Consider the following 22,269-nt stretch of genomic DNA (forward strand, 5'->3'; position numbering starts at 1 on the left):
GCCTTCTGTTGCAGGAATGTCATTAATACTGCATACCTTTTTGATACATAGCCATCAAGCCTCTCTTAAACATCCTTGATAAAGGAAAGCCCAAAGCAGTCAGTTCTACCGCAGAGTGGTTACCAGCAGAAAGTTCTCTCTAATGTTTAATATATTTTTTAACAAATTGAATGCATTGGGTTCAGTTTTAATGTCTACAGGAATAAAAAAATAAATTTGTTCTAAGATGTATTTTTATACCAGAACAACACACTCTCTGGATATTAGCTGTGGTACCAGGATAAAATGATAGCTGTTGATAACAGTAGCTTCTGTTCGTCATGATAAAATATACTCCTTAATATGCTCTTTTGAGCAGCATCTGTTTCTGCCTTCTTAATGCTTTTCAAACACTAAGAGATCTTAATTGCTTCTTGGATAGTGTCCCCAGAAAAGGGAGTGCAGAGGGAATAATAGTTCAGAAGAATATGTAAAGCTCCCTAATTCTGAATATGATAATTAATCCATGTAGCTTAGTGGCATGTATTTTGGTTTGCACTGATTCCCCTTAATTTCAGGCAAAAGCATTTTTCAGTAGATTCCCTTTTATTTGCATCTAAAATGGAAGCACTAGAGATCAAACTGAAGATAATCTGCATGCATGACACAACTTCTACCTAATCCAATACTGGCAAGTCAGAAAAAGTGTTTGGTTGTGCAAAGCTGTGTCCTACAGAAAGATTATTATTCCCTTGAACTGGTTTGAACTGGAAGATCCCAGGAGTTTCAGTGCCAACTACAAACTATTTCCACCATTACTCATTACCAGTAATGAAGAAAAGTCTGGAGAAGTTGCAACCCAGATTTCAGACAAAGGATGTTTCTACAGCGATCTACAGTCAATTGGATAGTGGAAGATTTCAAAAAATAAGAACTACCTGCTAGAGTATGTAGTTACTATAGACATCCAAAAGGAACTTTTACCACAATCTGTTTGTTCTTATGAGTAGCTCTGAGATTTTAAAGAAAATAGTTTCCATATTGTGATTTCCCACAGTGGTGTTTCCTCTTTGGAACAGGCGCAGAGACATTCTTTTCTAGAATATTATTACTACCCAGTTTATTAGACAACAACATGTAATGGAGGGCAGGATGGTGATGGAAAGGCAGGAGAAACAAACAGAGTTCATAAATAATAATAGTTTTTGCACAGCAATGGCTCCTGTGAGAAAAGGAGCCAAAGGTGCTGCCTTCAATATGGTAATCTCAGCAATATTCTGAATAATCCTCTTCCACATAATTTGCTGGGAACCAGCCAATCTGTAGGGAGAAAGCATAGACAAAGATTTATTAGAACCCAATAAACAATGAAAATATTCCAAGCCAAGGGAAGAGTCACCAGTTCTTACTGCCAAAATGTTAAAAACTATTCCTATATTGATGCCAGCACTTACTAAACTCTGAACAAGCAAACTGTTAACATTTAGCCATTCAATTGATCATCTGGCTGTAGGAGCCTGAGATTTGCAGCTATAGCTTATCCTAACTGGAGGTATGACTTTTTAGCAGCAATTTCAATGGAAAACACCATAGCAGGTCAAAGTACCTAGCTGACCTTGTCTGACCTTGAAAAAGCTAAACTGTCTCAACTACTTGCAATGTAAGATCACTAGGATGAAGGTTAGACTGGGAAATAAAAATAATATAAATATAACTATAAATAAAATAAAATAAAAATAAAAATAGGCAATGAAAAGCTGTATAATTGCCAAGGAAACTAAATGGATATGTTCCTGGAGTTGAGCTTATTTTTATGGATTTGTTGCCTTTGTACAATTGAAAATACAGTATTGTTTCATGGACTCTCGGCAATGCAGGGTAGTGCTTTGTCAAATTTTACAATTCAGAAACAACACTGGGCAATGTGAGATAGTGTCCATTATTTCATTCTTATTCCTTTTGATACTGCAGGGATACAGCTGTGGGAAAATGGGGCCTCATGAAATTGTAGGTGGGGATTTGGGGCCCCTAAACAGCAATACCCAGCCTAGCCGACAGTGAGGGATATTAGCAACTGTCCATTCACGGGATGTTGAACTCAGAGATTCTTGGTTTCTGTGCTGGTGTCACGTCTAGCAAATTCAAAGTTACCAATAGAAGAGAATATGTGTAATCATCAGCCATCATCACCTAGATAAGCGGAGATTAACACCAAGATTATCACCAGACATACAATCAAGCAGTGAACAATACCCTAATCAAGGAACTACCAGAGGAACAAAACAAACCCCCCACCAGCACTGGCAGGGCATGCCACAGTATATAAACAGAGTGCAAACCCCGTCCCATTCTTCAGACACTACCTAGCTGGGTAATGAAACATGTGCAAAAAAACAGCCAAGCTCAGACAACCCCGAGGACTCCACAGAATTCAAAGTCGCAGAGAAGAGAAGGGCCAGGAATGTGTTGCTGGTTCTGATCATAGTTATTCTTCCTCAGGCTGCATGTTGGCCTCTCTTAGGAGGTCAGGCCAGACCTTTTGCTTGCACAGTGGCCCTGTTTGACTTTTAACTACGTTTGTGCTTCTTGCTGCCCACCAGCTCCTTCCACATTCTTGGGAAAATACCTGGCTTCTAATCTTGCTTCTTGTTGACTCTGTCTTACCCCTCCTTTTTACACTAGTTGCTCTATCTGACTGTAACCTCAGCTACTCCTGACCTTAAACAATTCTTGTCGTCTGTTAGGCAGCTTAACTTGATTAGGACTATGGCTTGTAAGACATTTTTACTGTTTTGCTCCAAGCTTACAAAAGCTCAGCAGTCATAGTTTTCACATCTGCTAAAGCGTTGTGTTCTGATCAATACATCATGAGAAACAATTATATAAACTATGGTTTATCAATAACAATGGCAGAATTCACACACAAAATGAAACCAGTTAGATTATTGCTTCCTGTAATGAGATTTGCACTAAACCAGTGTCTCACCACTGATAAGCTTCTATGGATTACAACTATACAGAAATGGCTGCACCTGGCACACCATTTTTATAAATGGCTGCTTTTGATTTCAACAGTTTTAAACATTTCAACATGTTTGATAGAAAAGATGGGATTGCTGTGCTCAGAATAGTGTCCAGTCGTGTTCATGTATGAGTAGCTGCAGCTGCACATGAAAATTATTTTCTGTCTCACAACTGCATTTGTCTCATTATGATATTATTATAGAAGTGCAATAATAAATAATATTGTAGAAGTGCAATCATAAATAACAGAACTTTTCTTCTGGACTTTTTTTTTTTTTTTGCTTTTGGGGACAGGATCTTTCTTTGTATATGAATCCCATTTCTGCCCAAAATTCAGCTTTCAAACAGTTCACACTTGTCTGGATGCAAAGATGCTCACCCGACCATAGATCTCTCCTTTCCACCATCCTGGCTGCCCTTTCTTATTGAGAATCTTTATGATGTCTCCCTCTGTCAGGGACAGTTCAGTCCGATCTCGTGCACAGAAATTGTAGCGAGCCTTGGCTGAGCCAAAGTACTTGAGACTTTTCCCTGCCAAGGAAACAAGATGGTCAGGGGCAGGACCAGAGAAGGTTCACCAGGTCCCTAGAACTCCAGAGGATCTGAATTGTTCTCTCAGTGGTTCTTAGAGCATGACAGTAAGAAGGCAAAATCACATGCTGTCTAAGGATCAATGTATCCCTGCAGAATCTCAACAAGCATGGCTTTCCTCACTTCAAACCTATTTTCTCTGCAGCAGACACATTAGCCTAGTGAAAATATTTCCCTTTTGTGCTATGGCCAGTTAAGAGAGGGCTTATATGAGCCAAATAGGATTTAGCAAGCAGAAAGAGGAGAGAGAATACCTAGCAAGGTATAATGGTATGTGGGAAAGACCTTGGGAGACAGGAGAGTGGGGGGAAAGAGATGCTGCCTAGGGAGTGGTCAGATAAGAGACAGCATAGCCTGTAGCTACATATTGGGTGGAACAAAAGGCTCAGAAGGGACCCTCCCTGAGTTCTTGGGCTGTAAAGGTGAAGGCAGAAGAATTGTACTTTCAGATTTGCAAGAATCTGTTAATGTAGCTTTACAGTAAAGTAGAATTAGTTTATCTGGTCGTGTTTCCTGTCTGGTCTACCTGGTAAGGCTGACACAAGGTTACAGCACTTAGCCAACCTTGGCTAATTTCAAAAAGCTAAACAGGGTCAGATCTGGCTAGTATTTGGATAGGAGACCACCAGGAAATCCCAGGGCTGTAGGATAGATTGGGAAATTATTTATATACATACCTATACCTATACACACACACACACACACACACACACACACACACACATATATATATTGGAAGAGGGCAATGGCAAACCACTTCTGTACTGTTGCCAAGAAAACTATGTGGACATGTCCATGAATTCAGCAAGAGTTGAACTGGTCTTGAAGACGACTTTGTCTTTGCCATGCAGAATAGCATATGATTAACTCAGATATTTTGCATAGATTATAGAAGACGGTACTCCATTTGCTATCTTTCCCCTTCTCCTTGAGATGCAGCAGACTAACGGGGATTTGGGTACAGGAAAAGGCAAAACCACTGAAGGAAGATGGGAAACTGCCTATGTCCAGGAGTTGCCCCTAACATGAAAACTGGCATTGGTTGAACTAACTGATGTTCCTTATTGCTCCACAGTACATTAGTGGACCTTATTAGAAGGCTAACAGTACCTGTCCACTGTCACCATCAAAATCTGATAGCAGAGCAACACAGCAAATCTCTGTTGCTTTCCTAGTTCATTCTTGTTCCACCCCAGTTCACCTGAATTTTGAAACTATAGAGATCAGGCCTAGAGCACATACCAGGTGGCTTGGATCCTGTTTTACTTTCTGGCTCTTTGAAAGAAAACTGGAGCACCGTATCAAGTGTCTTAAAGCAATCCTTCAGGGAATTTTCTTGGTAGAACTCCACCAGCTCCTAGGGAGAAAACGGAGAAGTGCTCTTTGAAGTAAGGCAACAGTCCAAGACTTGCATTTGTTATTGGCATGATGGATCCAGCCCATTCAGATGAGAAAGACATGAAAGGAAAGCAGTTATTACAGTGTAACACAAGTTAGATCCTGCTCTAAACTGAAACTCTAACGGTCCTTTCCAGAATTTCTTCCTTGATCTCTATGTTGCAATAAAGAAATATAAACTGGCTCCCAAGGCTGTACAGGATTATATCCTGCATGAGAATTACATAGTCTCTCCACAACATGGGCTTTATTTTAATGAAGAGTATCCACAGGAGACTGCCAGTTAGAGTGGAGGAAGTACAAACGGAGGGATTTCTGTTATTTGCTAAACTGCTGTACTCCCCAAAGCAGTAAAGTATTGGGGGCACATCTCTCTCTCTCCCCATAGGGGAAAGATAAAGATTAAGAAACTCCCACATTTACTTATTTACTTATTTTAAGTTATTTATTTGCATCTGATCAAAGTTTTGGACTGGCTTTCAGCAACATAAATAATTCACATTTTTGAGACTGTTCTCACATTTCCTGTGCAATGTCTTATTTGGCCTTTAGCTGCCATCACCACTATGACTGAAGGAACTTTGACATGATGACCTTGAGCTAGTTTGAAGCCAACTCTGGACCTTTCTTTTGAAAGATGAATCAGGTTTTTTCTTTCTTGGCACTCATTTATTTGAAACGGCCATAAAGCTAGATTTTTTTCCTGCAATGTTGCAGCTAAACAGAACTTGTGGACAGTTTGCATTCTCATTGACAGGAATTTCCACCTCACCTGCTTCCTGTGCTCAAGCAAACCTCTTTCCTCCCTTCCCCATAAAAGTTTAACTCCCTTTTGTTGGGCTGGATATATGCACCTCTGTCTCCCTAAAACCATCATTAGAGTTTTTTGGGGGAAGTGCCTGCCTACAAAACTGTAATATGCTGGTGTTTCATCTTCAAAGGCTTTTAAATACAACAAAGCAATGGTCTCAAATGGTCAAGATGACATCATCCTTCCCATAACTTCATGTAACTTCCAATCACAACATGGATGGGAGGAACACTCACTTTTAAGCAATTTCTCTTTTAGAGTGCTTTGGGTGAGATTTTTTTTTTTTTACTTTAGCATTTGCACTAGTTTGGGAGATGGGGCGCTGACTGAATGGCCATTTCTGAGTTCTCCTTCAGGTCAGCTGGAGGAAGCACTAATTGGCTCACAGTATTATCTACCTATCTGGGTATCTAGCTTCAAACGGTTTGGAAGAATGGTGAGTAGAAACAATGCTGTTGAGAAGTGCCCTGAGTGTATCACTTGTTCTAAACCTGAAACGAAAATAAAAGTATTATAGTTTTTATGCTCCCTTCAATTTTCCCTCTTTCCTCTCCTCATTTCTTTTCTTCCTTTTCTTCCCTTAAGCTCATGTTTCAAATGTTTGTGTGGATTTTGTGTTGCAAAAACAGTGGTGGTAAAGACAAGATCAGTTCTTACTACAAGTCCTTTGAAGGCTTTCTTCTCTGTGATGCGATACAGCTCCTCCTTGGTCTGGATTTTGATATGCTTGACTTCAGTATTGAACCTGCAGAAGAGAAATACATATAACAGCAGGTTTCCTTCTCATGATTAGCAATGATACACAGCCTCACTGGAAAGAGATGCACCTTTAAACTGAAACAGAATTAAACTGTAGAAGAGGCCAGGGACTCATCTCATTCAAATGCAAATTAATAGACATAATATTCAAGCTGAAAACAAACCAAGAATAGCTCTAGAATCTGTATTTACATTGTATGAGCTGCATAAAATGGCGGCTCTTTGTTTCAGCAAAAAGCCTAGTTCAAACAAAAAGCCAAGTAAAATCTGGAATCTGGTTCTTAGGCATCTCCATGTCTTGGCAACTACAGCATGAACTGCCTTCTTCTGAATAAACTGATGAAGCCTCTGCCTGTGGGCCATCTTCTTTGTGGGTGATGCATGAATGTGTGTGTGCATTCAAGACCTTGGGTAACTGATTTGGAGGCTGCTGGTCTTGAAGATGAAATGCCAGGTTCCAACGACTCCTCAAAGATCCTGGCAGTCTGCTAGGGGGTCCTGTCGTCTTTGAGGAGGCTCCAGTTCCAGGCCTATGTAGGACTGAATTCTGACAGGAAGCTGCATGCAATGATTGCATTCACTCTGGCTGATTCCAGGAATAGAGAGAAAATAGACTGAATTCTATGTAGAACTGTGGGTGACTGGAAATAGAGCAGTAGTTAAATCTTACTCCTGGTTGTTTAATAATACTAAAGTTTCTTCCCTCTGCCCTGAATTACACAGCTGAAATGAAGAAAGCTGGTGAGATAGATAGCCAAAAATGGAAGGACGGTGAGTTCAGCTTCATTCTGGTACCAAAAACAATTTTAAAAATCTGGAATTTTTAAAATTCCAAACATCTGTCTTCTGCACTAGGCTTCATGATGGTTCTCAGAACTGTAGTAAAAAGTAAGTTGATCCCTCAAGCCTGATATCTTTTCTTTGGTGTATCATGAGCCCTGCCTGGGTCTCAGAGAGAGAAAGTCCAATTCCAGCCATGCTAATTCTGCTCTATACAAGATTCAAAATGGAACATTCTGAAAACACAGCATGTACCCTACCATGGTTACATCCCCCTCTTCTAACTGTACATGCTGTGGAGAAATATCATGTACTAATTTCCAAAGAAATGAGTCATGTGATTTTAATGGAAAGCAAATTATAAGGAAAAAATGTATGTTTTTCTATTCCTATCAATTCTCCTGGCCTCTCTCTCTCTTCTTTATTATTTTAAACACCCAGTCTACACTGTCTTATAGTGGGGAGCAATTCTGACAAGAATTAGGATTACTTGATGCTGATGGCAAATTCAGTCGCATCCTTGATTCTCTGCCGCACCAGGTAAGTTCCATCTGATCGGCTGGAAAGGATTTGTTCTGCTTCTGCCCGCTCCATGGGTCCTGCATACCTGTACGGTGAAGATTATTTCTTATTAGCAGTGCAGCGTTCAGTCACTGGGGGTCTCCATACTCCATATCACCACCAAGAGACAAGAATGCTTCCAAGCGGACAGATCCTACTATTGCCTCTCAAAAGACATGTAATAGTTATTCCAACTTTCCCAACTAAAAGGATTCTTTTTTTTTTCTGAAAAGGAAGAGAAAAGTAGTAGGATAGAATTATAGGGCAGTTATAACTGGAAGTTGACTTTCTTTGGGCATCTATAACATTCCACGAATGAATCAGGCTGATTGCATTAAAAAAAAAGAAACATCTGGAAGCATTCAGTAACTTGGGAACCATGCAGAACAGGTATCTGACTTTTCCTCAGTATAAATATTTCTGTTCTTATAAAGAAATAGAACTGGGGGCTGGGCAGGAGATCAGGAGTGTGCAGCCAGCATCTTCCCCCCTACCATGGCCTGGCAGTGTCATAAGGGTAATGCTATAGTGAGGTGGGGAAAGTGTATAGAATAACCATCATGGGAAAGCCTCATAGCAAACATTGCATTGGATCTGCCTGCAGTGGAAAAGGGTACTGAATGCGGTTGAAAATACAGACATGTTTATGCCCAAAAAGTTGAACATGGTTTAGGCAAATCAAAAGCACACACATTTCATATGACAGCACAGCATGAAAAAAACTTGGTTAACAAGATGGTGCAAATCTGAAGCAATACTTACCAAAGATAAACTGAGAGATCTGGACGAGGACTCTGGGAAAGAAAAGATATAGTTTCTGTTTAGTTGTTTTTGTTTTCCTTGAGAAAAGTTGTGTTTCATTAAAATGTAAACCATAGAAAGATTTTACGTAAAGACATACTTTTCTAAAGGGAATGACCATGCCAAACCATTGTCTAGGAGCCTCCCCTAGCTCACAACCTTTTGTATGTATTGCATTAGCCATTATTTCAAGCCGGGAATGATCAGCTAGGGGACTTGATAACTCCTGTCCAAGTCCTCTGGTATCTAATGGACCATGCTCAACCGGCTTTTAGGAGTCTGCACAAAGAAGTCCAAACCCCAACACCAACACCGATGTGCTACTCACAGAGATAAAAGGCTTCACTTTCTTACAAGGGAACCAGCCAACCTCATTGCTTGATGTGTTCCTTCCCTGCAATCCAGGTTGAAAGCAAAGGACATGTCAGATAGAGTTATTTCAGATGTAATTTTGCAGCTTATTTCTGGAAATGACATAACTCTGTTTCCCAAGGAATGCACAGCTGTGCATCTGCATCCATGAACCAAATAAACAGCATCTGCAAGGATGAGTCCTCCAGACTGGAACTATGGCAGGAACAAGTGACGAATGTCACTTTTCTACATGCTGTAGTCTGGATGTAGGTTTCTACTGATGCTATTTAATTATCTGAGGAGAGCATTCACGCAACTCAAATATTTCCTTAAAAACAAATTTATTATGGGCTATGGATAGACTATGCACAAAGACAGATTGAAGTGTATTAACATAAAGACAGCTTTTATATGACAGGAAAAAGGTGACAGTAGATTATTTTATCTTGGAACTAGGGGTTTGTACTGAAATGCCCTAAATAATTTTGCCAGTTTCATCCATTTGATAAGACTGCCGTTAAAATAAATAACCTTCCCCCCTGTGAGTTTACTCTCCTCCAGGCACCAAGCTACCTCTTGATGTCAGTTTTAGCGTACTTAAATAGGTAACTCTGACTAAGCTCACCTCCAGGCCAAGCAAAGAGAGACAACTGTTCTGGGATAATAACAAGCCTAGAAATGGTCAAAAGCAAACACTTGATGGACCAAAACAATCTCAAAGCACAGCTTGAGTGCTGGCTGCCATTTGGGCCTCTCTCCCTGATGCTCTGGTATGCCAGTGATCATTTAAAGCAGTGTTTCTCAACCTCAGCAACTTTAAGATGTGTGGACTTCAACTCCCAGAATTCCCCAGCCCTGGCTGGGGAATTCTGGGAGTTGAAGTCCACACATCTTAAAGTTGCTGAGGTTGAGAAACACTGCTTTAAAGCAACAGGTGCCCTTCAAATGTGTGTATTGGACTAAATTGCCCACCATTCCCAGCCAGCTTGGTTGTTTAAATTATAATAGAGTACATCTAGAGACACAATATAGAAGAAGGTTAATTTACAAGACCAGGCAGGGAAGGTTGAAACCTTCCCCCCTGCGATTTTCTCTCCTCCAGGCACCATTCTTTAAGAGCTTATCATCATGACTCTGGCACAAAATGTCTCCCAAACTGTTATGAAAGGACCTATCCTCATGATTTTGTCTTATTATTATTATTCCCAGCCCGCCACAGAGACACTGAATTAGTTCTTCACTGTTTCATTTTTAAAGTAATGTTTTTCCTTTTCATCCAACAAAAGTCTTGCTGAATAGACAGTCTACGATGCTTCATTGATGATGTAGCTGATGACACAGTCAAGGGTTGGGATCTACCTAACTCCCATTGGCTACTTTAGGCTGCCTCCCCTCCAGTCCCTGAACATGCCCTCCATGTCCATTTTTTATTGGACTGAGAGGGAGACCAGATAACTGCATAATGCCTGACTAGTGCTTTCCAAAGCACCAGTTGGGTGGGTGATATCAGCCCTTTCCCCCAGCCCATCTGTAGCCCTCTTTTTCAATTAGGCTAATACAAACCTTTCAAGAGTTGGTCCCTTCTCCCCCTGCCTCCCCCTCCCCTATCATCCAGGACACAGTGAAAAGAGGAGCAGTGTCATCTTAGTTATACCCCCGTTGCCTGATGGTGCCACTCCTAGGCAGAAAGGCTGCCCTTGGACAGCCCCATGAATGACACTTACCTGCCACCACAACTGCTCTGCCTCAGCTTTGTTCAGCTCCACGATATCCCCCACATTGAGCCTCAGAGGTGGACCAAATGCTACTGGTGGTGGAGGGACACCATAATACTCCTGGCAGACTTCCAGTTTGGGCAACCCTGAAGAGCGAAAAAAAAATATTGCAGTTGAACTGTGTCTGAGACAAACCAGTTTCTTGTTTTTTTGCACATTCCACGCATGTGAGTCTTTTCAAGTAATTAAAAAGGACAACTAGGCAATGAAAATGGTATATTTATTGGGTATGTTCAAATGACAGGGCTAACAGGGTCATCCTCTCCCAATATCAATTTTTTAACTCCCCGCACCAGAATCATATAATAATAATAACAACAACAACAACAACAACAACAACAAGAACTACTACTACTACGATGACGATGACTACTACTACTATTACTATTATTAATTAGTGCATAAGGTGGGATGTTAATCACCTCAGTTGTCTGGGCCAATTTTTTAATCCTCACAGTCAGCACAAAGCCAGCTGAGAAGCTATTTTCTTTTCAATTTCCCATTTCATTTCTCTCCAGAGATACATTCATGCATGTGCAAATAAGTACAACAGTGGTGGCATGATTGGGATTGATGTTGCCATGGAAAACCTGTGGCTGTAGGGGAAGGAGGCTGAAATGGCCACAAAGACACAGTTCCTATGTCATAAGTCATTCTTCTTTTTTTGGCAGGACTTCTCTAGGACTTTGTCTCAGTCATGGAAGGCAGAGGAATCAGTTAAACTTCCCTTCACCCACCCTGGTGAGCTGTTGTGACAATACAGCTGACCAAAGGGAGTTACTAAACAAACACTTGGCCCAGTTTTTCTGTCCTCTCAACTCATTCTTACTACCAGATGAACTACTTGGACATATATAAACAGGGCTATTGGGTCTCAGCCACTCTGGTGTGTGACCAAGAGATATGCAGTCCAATGAAAAAGTGGAGAAGGATTGAGTTCTTCAAATTCTAGTGTTGCTGGCTTGGAAAAGATATTGACAGTCTCCCTCTGTCAGCAGTAGCTAAGAGTTGCTGCTACAGTGGAAGGGAGGGAAGCAGAAGACGCTGCTGCGAAACTGGACTACTGTCTTCCCACTTAGTCCTCTTCTAGCCCACAGCCATAAGGACTGGGAGCTGCTACTGAAGCAGCAAAACAAGAAAAGGCACCACCACTGGGATGGAAAGCAGATGACACAGCAAGGACCTCACTGCCTTTTGAGGATGACAAAACCAAAAGCGAAACAAAGGAAGAGGGGAGGAGAATCTCACTGGAACTGCTCTTACTGATTCTGAGCTGAAACTAACAGATCTATATTTCATGTCTTCTATATATCTAGTCCAAGTTTATTCATTTTCCCTTAGGAATTTCCATCACTTATTTGTCCCTTTTGCCATGACAACTAGATGTCATTCTTCTATGTTCTTCACTATCATCCTGTAAACTAATTGCCAGGATAATAATAATAACTTACCCAGATCTGTTTTTTCTCTCTCCAGTGTGTGTCTGTTGGATTTATTCTGCACCGAAAATACAGAAAAATTGGTTCAGACAGTACAAATGGAGTCACAAATCTAGAAGAATGCTTAACATGAAGCTTATCTCTGTCCAATTAATTTTACATAAAATACGCATTTTAAGTTATAGTCATCTGCTAACAACAGCTTGTGGGCCCTTTCTTCCTACCTCTCCTTGCCTGCTTTGCTACAGTGCCGTAAAATATTCACAAACATTCACACTTCTGAGGAGGAAGATTCTCCAAATAGCATGAAGGTGAACCTCTGTCATAGAAACTGAACTGTAAAATAAGGGCTCGTATCCCTTCCAGAATGGAGGTAAAGATCCAGCCACGGAGCAAGCTGAACTCCTCTCCCAGTTATACAAAGAGAATGCAATTATACCAAGTCCTGTCATCCTTCTGCTTCAATCATGTGGATTTGGGCACATGGATTTGGCAACCTGGGAGTGGGGGGGATGGGTGGGTCTGATCTCACTGGATGCACTGCTCTCAGTGTTAAGGACAGAAAACAGAATATTGGAAAACTGAAGAGGTAAAGAACTGAAGAGGAAGGAATAAAACAGACAGGGATCATGGCTCGCTTGGCCAAATCCTTATTTGGTTTTCCTCTTTTTTAGATGCTCTGGCCTTGCACATTGTATGCTAAAAATCTGGGAGGATATATAGCTCCCCCCCCCCAAATAAAAAGGAGATCAGAAACAAACCATAAATTCCATTCACACTTTACAGTAAGCTATAGATGTAATCAACAACTATTGATTTATAATACACACATCTACATTGCTCAAATCAGAAATGTTCAAATCTCTGCTGCAAAACCCCAATTCCATGCACAGGCTTTAACATCTGGACAGAATAAGGCAATACACCCTTCTATCATCCTCTAATTTTCTCCCTTGACAGAATGATTGAGGAGAAAATTTAAGGTTGATAAAAAAATGCATTGCATCAGCCTGCCTTCCGATCCTACAAGTGCTTTTCCTATCCATCTTTAGAAATACAGTGATGAGGTTGCTGAGGGGTAAATGCCAAGTTCCCATATTGCATTTAGCTAGCATTTTTTTTTAATTTGTGGTTTGTCAAGTAAGCATTAGTGGTCTGATTAACATGTGATAAACCACAATGAGTGGCTCCACACATTCTGCGATACCAAAACCAAACCATATCATTAAGGGCTTCTGTGGGAAGGGTTGCAATCATACAGTCCCTGCCACCATATTGGTTGATGTGTAAACCAAGTCCATCTGTCATTCCACAGTTTATGCATCATTAAATTCCCAATCTTTTAGCTTGTCACAAATTTAAACTTTATTTTTTTACCTTTTTTACAGTAAATCCAGAGTCTCCTTTAAATGAAAAAAAAAAAAGCAGTATTACAACTGGCACAGGGACAAGAGAATCTTGCAGTTAAAAAGAAGGAATGGAGGTGATGAGCCTCCAGCAGTAAAGAAGGGAAGGAAGAAGGCATGATATATCAGGAGTGGAAAATTCTATAGACAGGAGGGAGCCACTGCAATTCGAGATGGATGGATGGATGGACGGATAGCTAAACAGAGACAGACAGATGGATAGATAGACAGACAGCCAGACATAATCCTATATATTTGCCCTGTAGGGAAGAAATGTTTCATCTGGCTCCTGTTCCCTGTAGTGAGGATGGAGCTCCTTCCTCTGCTCCACACATCCAGCCACTTCTTTGCATTTTCAGAGTATAGCCAGAAACAACCTCAACAGTTTGATGATTTGTACGTGCGCACTTGTGACTGAGCACATTCACTATGGCAACTATTTTATAAATAGCCCATTCCACCCCCAAAACAACTGTTTGTGAAACTGCTTCCATCAGCCCCCCAAACTGCTTCCCTGCTGCCTCCAGATATTTGGACTAAAATATGTCCAACAATCAGCCATTACTGGAACAGTAGCCCCAAATCTGGACTGCTAGGAGGTCAAACCAGTCAATCCTAAAGGAAATCAACCCTGATTGCTCATTGGAAGGATCGATAATGAAGCTCAAGCTCAGATACTTTGGTCACCTAATGCAAAGAGAGGACTCTTTGGAAAAGACCCTGATGCTGGGAAAGATTGAAGGCAAAAGGAGAAGAGGACGGCAGAGGATGAGATGGTTAGATAGCATCACTGAAGCAATGAGCATGAAACTGAGCAAACTCAGGGAGGCAGTGAAGGACAGGAAGGCCTGGTGTGATATGGTTCATGGGGCCACAAAGAGTCGGACACGACTTAACGACTGAACAACAACAACAAAAGCCCCAAATACCTAGAGGGCACCAGGAAGCCAACTTTTGCTGCAGATTGTCCCAAAGAGAACTGAGAGCTTCATACATTCTGCTATACCAAAACCAAACCATATCATTAAGGGCATCTATGGGGCAGGGTTTCAGTCATGTGGTCCCCGCCACCATATTGCCTGATGTGTAAACCTCTTGTTCCAAAGGCCAAGAACAGCAGTAGGACTGACGCACGCAGGCTCAGAGCCTTTCCCCACTCCTGGGCAATACACACCCCATTTAGGGACTTTCCTCACTGGTGATTTAATGTACTGAGTCAGGAAGAAGAACTGCTACCGTAATTCAGTTGTCTTGCCTGTGGCCTCCATGCTGGGCTCACAGCACCGTTAAACAAATTACCTTATCCTCACAGGTCAGGTGCCAAGGGTTTCAGTCCTGTACTTGGTCAATGACTGGCCAGTGACATGAGTGGTAGCTTCTGCTAGTCAAAGTGGGCATGGCCCCACCTTCCCACACTCGCCCGTAGCCTCATCCTGCAAGAGGTCACTGACCTACCATCTCCAGAAGGTAGAACTGAATGCTGAGGTCTTTTTCATATCTAGTTGGGTGGCAGGGCCCTGCCAACTTTAAGGAGGACAAATTAATTTTCTGGAGCAGGAAGGACTGACATTAGACTATTTAAATTCAGGACTAGGGATAAGGTCCTGCAATCAAGGGAGGAAACACTGGGGATTGCCAGATTGTTATGGTACCTATGCAAAGTGCAAGCAAGGAATAGGATTTAGCTATTAGAAACTTACCTGAACTGGACTTTCCACATGGTGACACCCGGCCGAGACATTCCTTATGAGCAGGTGACCTGCATTTGCTGCAGCGATAGCCCTGGTAGAAGGTTCCTCTGTGAGCAGACAGTAAGTTATGGAGAATAAGTTCGCATATTTGACTTTTCAAGATAAAGTGGAATATGGCTTAGTTATTTTACAAGGCTGCCTGCTGCTACACATAAAATGGCAGCTGTATTCTTAAATACTTAGTATTTATTCAAGCAGGGGTTGAAGCATATGGCATAGCATACATACCTCAGCAGCATCTGGCAGGCTCTGCAGGAGGTGGTATCTTCAAACGAATACATGTAGAACTCGTGCCTATTGGCCTTGGCATTTTCAGGATAGATATTGGAGCTGCACCGGCGAGTAAGAAGAAGGCACTCAGCAAGTATAAGATGCAATACTTCTGCTTGCTAAGTCTTTTGCTTTGTAAAAGGCACTAGTGAAGCTCTAGTGGTAGATAAAATGTTTGGCTGTCTTAAATTAATTCTTCCTTTTGGTTCCCTAATCATTCAGATTGGTTTTCTACACTCCAGCTGGTAAAAATTGAAAATGCTGATATTCTCTGAAACATTCCCATGATTTCATTTTAAGAGAAAGCAAAGGAAATATAGGCTAGCTTGTGAAAAAGTAAGAATGACTAAAAGAAGATTCTTAATAGAAATTGTCACAAGATGAGAAGTCCTCCATCTTAGTTTCTGAATCCTATTTCTCATGCTGGTTTTACTCCATGAAATTGCTGAACTCCATGAAATAATGAATGTGGGAAATGTTATGGTTTTTGTTGATCAGCTAAGAGGAAACACATGTTTAATGACTACCTAACTACCTAAATTCTGAAATCTGAAATGGATCCATCAGGCAGAGATTGGTCCAAAGCACCGCAGACTTGGAATGATAAAGGTCATCATGCCAAGGACAGAGGAGTAGAAAAGACTTACAGAGCCATTTCAAATTGTTCCATCCACTTCTTTTTCAGCTCCCGTGTCTTGAAGTACAGTTCATAGCCCAAGAATCCATTAAGCTCAATTAGGACAAACATATGAGTCCACTGGCAACAAAAATTGGGGAATAATTGATTAAGACAAAATCTGGGGCACTTTAATTCAGACCCTTTCCCCCCCATTTTGGAAGGAGCACAGTACAAATGGATTAAAAAGGTTGTCCTATTGGGCTAAAATAAAATTTAGTTTTAATTCTAGAGCAAGGTAGAATCCATGACTGCCATTCCTTTCACAGTCTTTCCCCCTGTAGGATATACTCAGACTTTACCTTCTTGTTGTCCTTTTCTGTAGAAGAATCATCTCGGATCTGGTAGTTGCACAGATCAATGAATATCTTCATTTCATATGAATCACCTTTTCGCTTGCAGATTAGCAGGGCTTTATCCAGGAGAAAACCATATCTGCAAGAGATGGTTAACTTGAGAAAGTCCAGCAAGAAATATACTTTATAAACAAATGCAGTGCTGAAACAGACCTGCCTTGATAACAATTGCAGTCATCAAAGAATATTGATTTGCTTAGGATTCTCTTGAGATGCACACCCATAGAAACTTAGGGCTTCCCCAGTGATGACAGCAACCTCAGCAACTCATATCTGATTAGGTCCGTGGCACTACTCAGCAATGAATACTAGAAAGCAACAATTAGGTGGACAGTTGTAGTTATGGATGAAAACAACTGTAGATGCTTGAAGGAGCAAGTATTAGCCCCTCATTTCCCCAAAGAAAACTGTTATCAGAACAGACAGTGATTATAATGGCAAAATCAAACAATACAGGGCAAGGCCAGACCTCTTATTACGCAGAGTGAAACATCTGTTTTTGACAGCAGATGTTGTTATGAAAGGGAAGCAAATTGTTACTTATTATTGCATTTTTACTTCAGGAATAGTGAGTTGTGAGATTTTTCTACCCCCTATGCCAAAATAACTTGATGTTATGAACAATTGTTACCATGACCTTGACTAGGAGGGGGAAAAGAGAACTACTTGCTGCTCCATCTTAGGCAGCGAAATTTCTTTGTTCACCTCTGATGTAGGCCAGAAAACACTGGTCAGTAGCTATACTGATAATTGATAATTTCTAAAACATATTCATAAATTACTATAATGTGGAAATTTCACAAATGAGATTATGAGGAAATATTAAATAAATTTCCATTGATTCCACAAGACCGACAGAGTAAACATTTGTAAATAAATAAATACATTTCAATTATTTTGCTCAGTGTCTCCTTGAAATTTACTTTGAGTACTAAGGGGAACAGACCTTTTGAGGATAAATAAGGATTTTATCCATCCCAGGAGATGGAGTAGAAAGGCTTGGTAGCTCCAACAAAATGAGAGCAATGCTGGCAGGAAAATGAACTCCTGGTAGGAGCAACTTTGCATGTAAGGTCAAAAGGGAAGAAAAGAAGAGTAATCCATGGAGGTGCAGTTAAAGGCAGGAGGATTTAAAGTTAGGGTTTGGGTGTGAGGGACACCAATCCATACAGAAGAAGGAACTCCAAAATCATAACTGCAAGAAGGTATTATTGCCAAGAAAACTGCATGGATATGGCCGTAACATTTGTATGAGATTGGCTGTCAGATTATGAGACCTCACAGGTCAAAAGTCACTTTTCTACATTACTCAGGAAAACTGTTGAAATTCCACAAATAGATTTGAAGGTGATATCCTGTCATTACTGTTATTAATATTGAAAGACAAGTTTCTCATTTTACAAGGACCCATATAATCAAAATACGGAATGGGGGATGCATGACTTGAATCTGAAATTGTCCAAATGAAAATAGAGCATACCAAATTGAATGTCCAAGGAATGTGAATTTAGGTGGATTCAAATAGGCCACTTTAATTCAGATTATTACATAATACACTGCTCAGGGCAAGAGTTTATGCAAATAAATTGAGTGGTGATGGCATTCAAAAATGGCATAGCTAACTTGGTTATAACTCAATAAGCAACAAGATCTTATCTGTTTGAATTAATGTTATAGAAGTTTATGCACCACTACAGATGGAGTGGAGGAATTTTACAAAAATTGCAGGGGGTCTACATGCAACAAGAAAGGATATAATCATTCTAAGGAGTGACAAGAATGCAAAAGGTGAGGAAAGAAAAGAATCTGGAATCACAGGAAAATGTAGATTGAGTAAATGCAGTAATGCAGGAGATAGGCTAATCAGATGCACTTCCAGGGGCAGATTATGGATAATTGATGTCATGTATATAAATTAAGCATAGATAATTAAAGAGAGTAGATGTGGCACCAAGATACAACCTGGAAATTACCATTAGAATATCACATCAATATAAGAAACAGATACAGTACTGTATCTGTTTAATTTGTAGAAAAGAGACCTTGAGAACCTATGGGAAGAAGTAAAAGTTATTGTGAAAATTGAAACAGTATAGTAGGATTGGGGAAAAAAATGACAATTGAAATCAAAACTGCAGTTTGAAGTACTAACAAAGTGTTTGTGGTCTACATTAATTGTTAGCCAAAAAATAAGAAGATGTAGACAAGTTCATTATGAAAAAAATGAAAGTAAAAAATCTGAGTTAATATTAAATATTAAAAAACAAACAAACTGAGTGCTTAGTGAAATTACAGTTACTGTAATGGTAAAAAACTGAAGGTGAATAGTTTTGTTTTCTTGAGCTCAAGAACAGATAAAGTTAGAAGGTATACTGGGCTTAAACCCAGGGAGGAAAGCAATGACAAAGTTAGACAAGATTGTGCATGATAAAGACATTTAAATGACAGCAAAGATCAGACTAATTAAAACAATGGTTTTTTCTGTACTAATGTACATGGGAAAACTGAATACAAAGAAAAGGGAAGAGAAAAGATTGATGCTTTTAAAACATGGATTTGGAGATGGTTCCTATGTGTACTGTGGATTGGCAGAAGAAATAGCTAATTAGTCCTGAACCTAATAGACTGATCAGCGAGCAGAAATTAATATACACTGGGCAGATGATGAGTGGATGATGGACAAATAAAAAAAATATTATTCTTGGCAAGGTTAGAAGTAGAAAAAGGAGAAGACAACAGATAAGTTGAATGAATGGGATCAAGAAGATTATAGCAGTGTTCTTGAAAGAACTATTAGCTAAGTGGGGATGGTGAGCATTTGTTGGGCTTGACTCAGTGGCACCTAACAGACCAAAGGTACTTCTAGAGCAGCTCCATGTCCTTTTGTTTCCACACTGGTATCATCCTTGGACAATGAAGGTGATTGTTTCCAGCTTGGCTGTCCAAAATGATAACGCTTCTACAATATTTTGGGATTGGAGATGTTTGACATCTGTGGGACTTGGGGGAGGCAACTTTCCCATTGGTGGGAATTCCTACCAATGCCACTTTCCACCTCTGGGCTTTCCCCTCTGGCTAATCAGCTAATCAGCCAGCTAAGCTGCTTGGTGATTTCATGCCAGGCTTCAGGAAGACTAGCTAACCAATGGCTGTTTAGACCCTCTATTCTCCGTGCCTCCACCCACAAACAGCAACCTGGCAAGACTTAGACAGGGTTGGACTTCATTAGTCAAGGAGAGGGAGAATTGACTAGCTTGGCCTGAGTTCTTGGAAGCCCTGTGTGAGAATACACTGGCTGTCTCAAGGCTGCTTCAGAGGATGAGGGGAGGGTTTGGGGGTGAAAATGCTGGAGGAGTGGAAGTTCCTTGGATTGTAACATTGCATCCATTTTTTAGAAAACATTGTATAGATATTTATGAATAGTCTTTGCATCTGTAACTGTACATATTCTTGTAGTTAAACTTTTTCTTTAGTTATATGCGCATGGTACACCAATACAACCACAGTATACGCTTTCTAAGTAAGGATAATTTAATTTAATTTTTTTTAAAGCAGAAGCAATCTCTGATTGGAAATGCTGTTTCAGCTTTTCCTTTGTGGTAATTTTCCACTTATAATTGCTCCCTTCCCTAGGTGCCTTTCCACCTGTGAGGAGAAAATATAGGTACTGTAATCATTTTGGAACAAGAGTTGTAAAGCAATTTCTGCCATAATGGTCCTCATCTCATAGGACAGCTTTTGATTTTAAAAAATAAAAGGAAAAGATCATACAGTTGGATGCTATATCTAATCTGGCCTCAGACAGTTATTAGTTTTATGGCTGTGCAGTGCTTCAGGAATAAATCGCAAAAGGTGCCTTAGAAGCTATGAACATAGCACTTGTCTGTAACTCTTTAAAGCAGCTACATCTTTTCCTGGGGTTGCACAGCAGTTGAGGGCAGTGGAAGGGGGCAACTGCCTGATGACAGAAAAAGATGTGGCTAAAACTGCAGGCAGGTATCAGGTTCACACTCATGCATGCTTCAGAGCACCTGATCTGAATTATGCACAGCCTGAATTAGTTCATTTATATTCATATTTAATACCTGCCTGCTTTCTCAGGAATTCTTTTCCTTTAGTGCCTTTCCCACCCATTTGCACCTTTATGCTATACATACATTACAGCTATACTAGCATTACTTTACAAATCACGATGTCAGGACAGTCTTGGGTTGTATTCATACTAGAATGATTAAGAATTCTTGAGGTAGTGTAGGTTTTTTTTAATTAGATGGATTAAAATGAAAAATCTAACTGCGTTGACATTTCCTTTTCCACTGCTCAGCTCACTGTATAATGTTTACTCATATATAAGGCTCCTTTAACAAAAGCATTTTTCAAAGCTGATTAATGTCTTCCGTCTTCAGATTTGATCCCAAAGACAGCAGAAAAAATTACTGTCTCCTTGCATTTATAGTATTTTCTTCTTTTTTACGTATGATAATGAAATAGTGCTGTGGAAAGTGGTCATGTACGATGACCTGTACGTGGGATAAGCAGGAGGAAAGTCACAGATATACAAAGGAGCAGGCAAACCAGGGCCACCTGCTGACTCTGGAGAGGAAAGAGATAGATAACAGAAACCAGACTGTTGCCTGGTGTGAAGGGAGGCAGTATACAGGCACAATAAATGTCACTGTTTATGGTCCATGCTGTTAGTATCTATAATTAGGGCAGGTTACAGTCCCATTAGCAGAGAAGAATGTAGAGGTGACGGGGTAGCCATAGTAAGGTCATCCTACTGCATTATGAGATGTTACATTCCATGTTACGTTCCGGCTGTAAAGGTCACAGTTTGATTGACATTGCTTTCTTTATCATTCCTATGTAACAGTTCTGGGGTATATAACCCATAACCATGCCTAGTTCGGGGCTCTTTCACATTCTTTTGGCCAGGAACCCAGTGCTCATGGTAGTTGTGCATGCCAATACAGGACACTTTGTTGCATCTGTCTCCAAACTCCTTGGTCCCTTATTTAAAGTGGGCATTTTCCACTTTAATTGCTATTTTGCTTATATTTCACTATAAATATTTTAAAAATGCACAGAAAGGTATTTTCCACTCTAAGTCCTATTTTGCTATAACTATTTTAAAAATGTACAACCCCCACCCCACCCCAATTTGCAAATATGATGGCAATTACAATAATCCAATCTAGTTCTGTTTAGAATAAGGCTACTATACCTGGGCTGCAAAATTTGTTAGATGCCATTTAATGTCCAGGCAGATTTTTGCAGCCTGGACATGATAAACCTAATTTAGAAGTAAGTATGATTGTGCTGAGTACAAGAAACATTACTCAAATGGTAACTACCACTAGTTCTCCCACCATATCCAGCAGGAAGCAGTAAATTGAGCCAAAGCTATTACCCAAAACAATCTGGATAATTAAAGGCAGAAAAGCCATTTAGTTCATTGTCTGCACTAAGTAGGTTTGTACTATGAAACAGCAGAGGAAATACTGGATTGCAAAGATTTGACACAAAAAACATGTCTCT

At 40.3% G+C, this 22,269-nt stretch overlaps 1 protein-coding gene across 2 annotated transcripts in view; it reads right to left on the reverse strand.

Moving 5' to 3' along the window:
• Positions 1-825: 825 nt before the first annotated feature.
• VAV1 (vav guanine nucleotide exchange factor 1) overlaps positions 826-22,269 on the reverse strand; it is a 64,946-nt gene continuing 43,502 nt past the window's right edge. Inside the window, exons 13-26 of one of the 2 annotated variants that reach the window (XM_088137665.1) lie at positions 16,678-16,810; positions 16,347-16,456; positions 15,658-15,759; positions 15,379-15,476; positions 13,650-13,675; positions 12,285-12,330; positions 10,783-10,919; positions 9,033-9,098; positions 8,666-8,697; positions 7,833-7,949; positions 6,461-6,548; positions 4,837-4,951; positions 3,383-3,534; positions 826-1,299 (exon numbers count right to left, since the gene is read on the reverse strand). In XM_088137665.1, the coding sequence (XP_087993791.1) occupies positions 1,246-1,299; positions 3,383-3,534; positions 4,837-4,951; positions 6,461-6,548; positions 7,833-7,949; positions 8,666-8,697; positions 9,033-9,098; positions 10,783-10,919; positions 12,285-12,330; positions 13,650-13,675; positions 15,379-15,476; positions 15,658-15,759; positions 16,347-16,456; positions 16,678-16,810 (1,276 nt within the window). In that variant the 3' untranslated portion in view covers positions 826-1,245. The remainder of the gene's footprint in view (positions 1,300-3,382; positions 3,535-4,836; positions 4,952-6,460; positions 6,549-7,832; positions 7,950-8,665; positions 8,698-9,032; positions 9,099-10,782; positions 10,920-12,284; positions 12,331-13,649; positions 13,676-15,378; positions 15,477-15,657; positions 15,760-16,346; positions 16,457-16,677; positions 16,811-22,269) is intronic. The other variant, XM_007432503.3, reaches the window with a different exon arrangement.

This window comes from Python bivittatus, unplaced genomic scaffold (genome assembly GCF_059951505.1).
Source record: "Python bivittatus isolate LINGU-HERP-01145 unplaced genomic scaffold, Pbiv_v1 ctg000220_np1212, whole genome shotgun sequence".
Lineage (NCBI taxonomy): Eukaryota > Metazoa > Chordata > Lepidosauria > Squamata > Pythonidae > Python > Python bivittatus.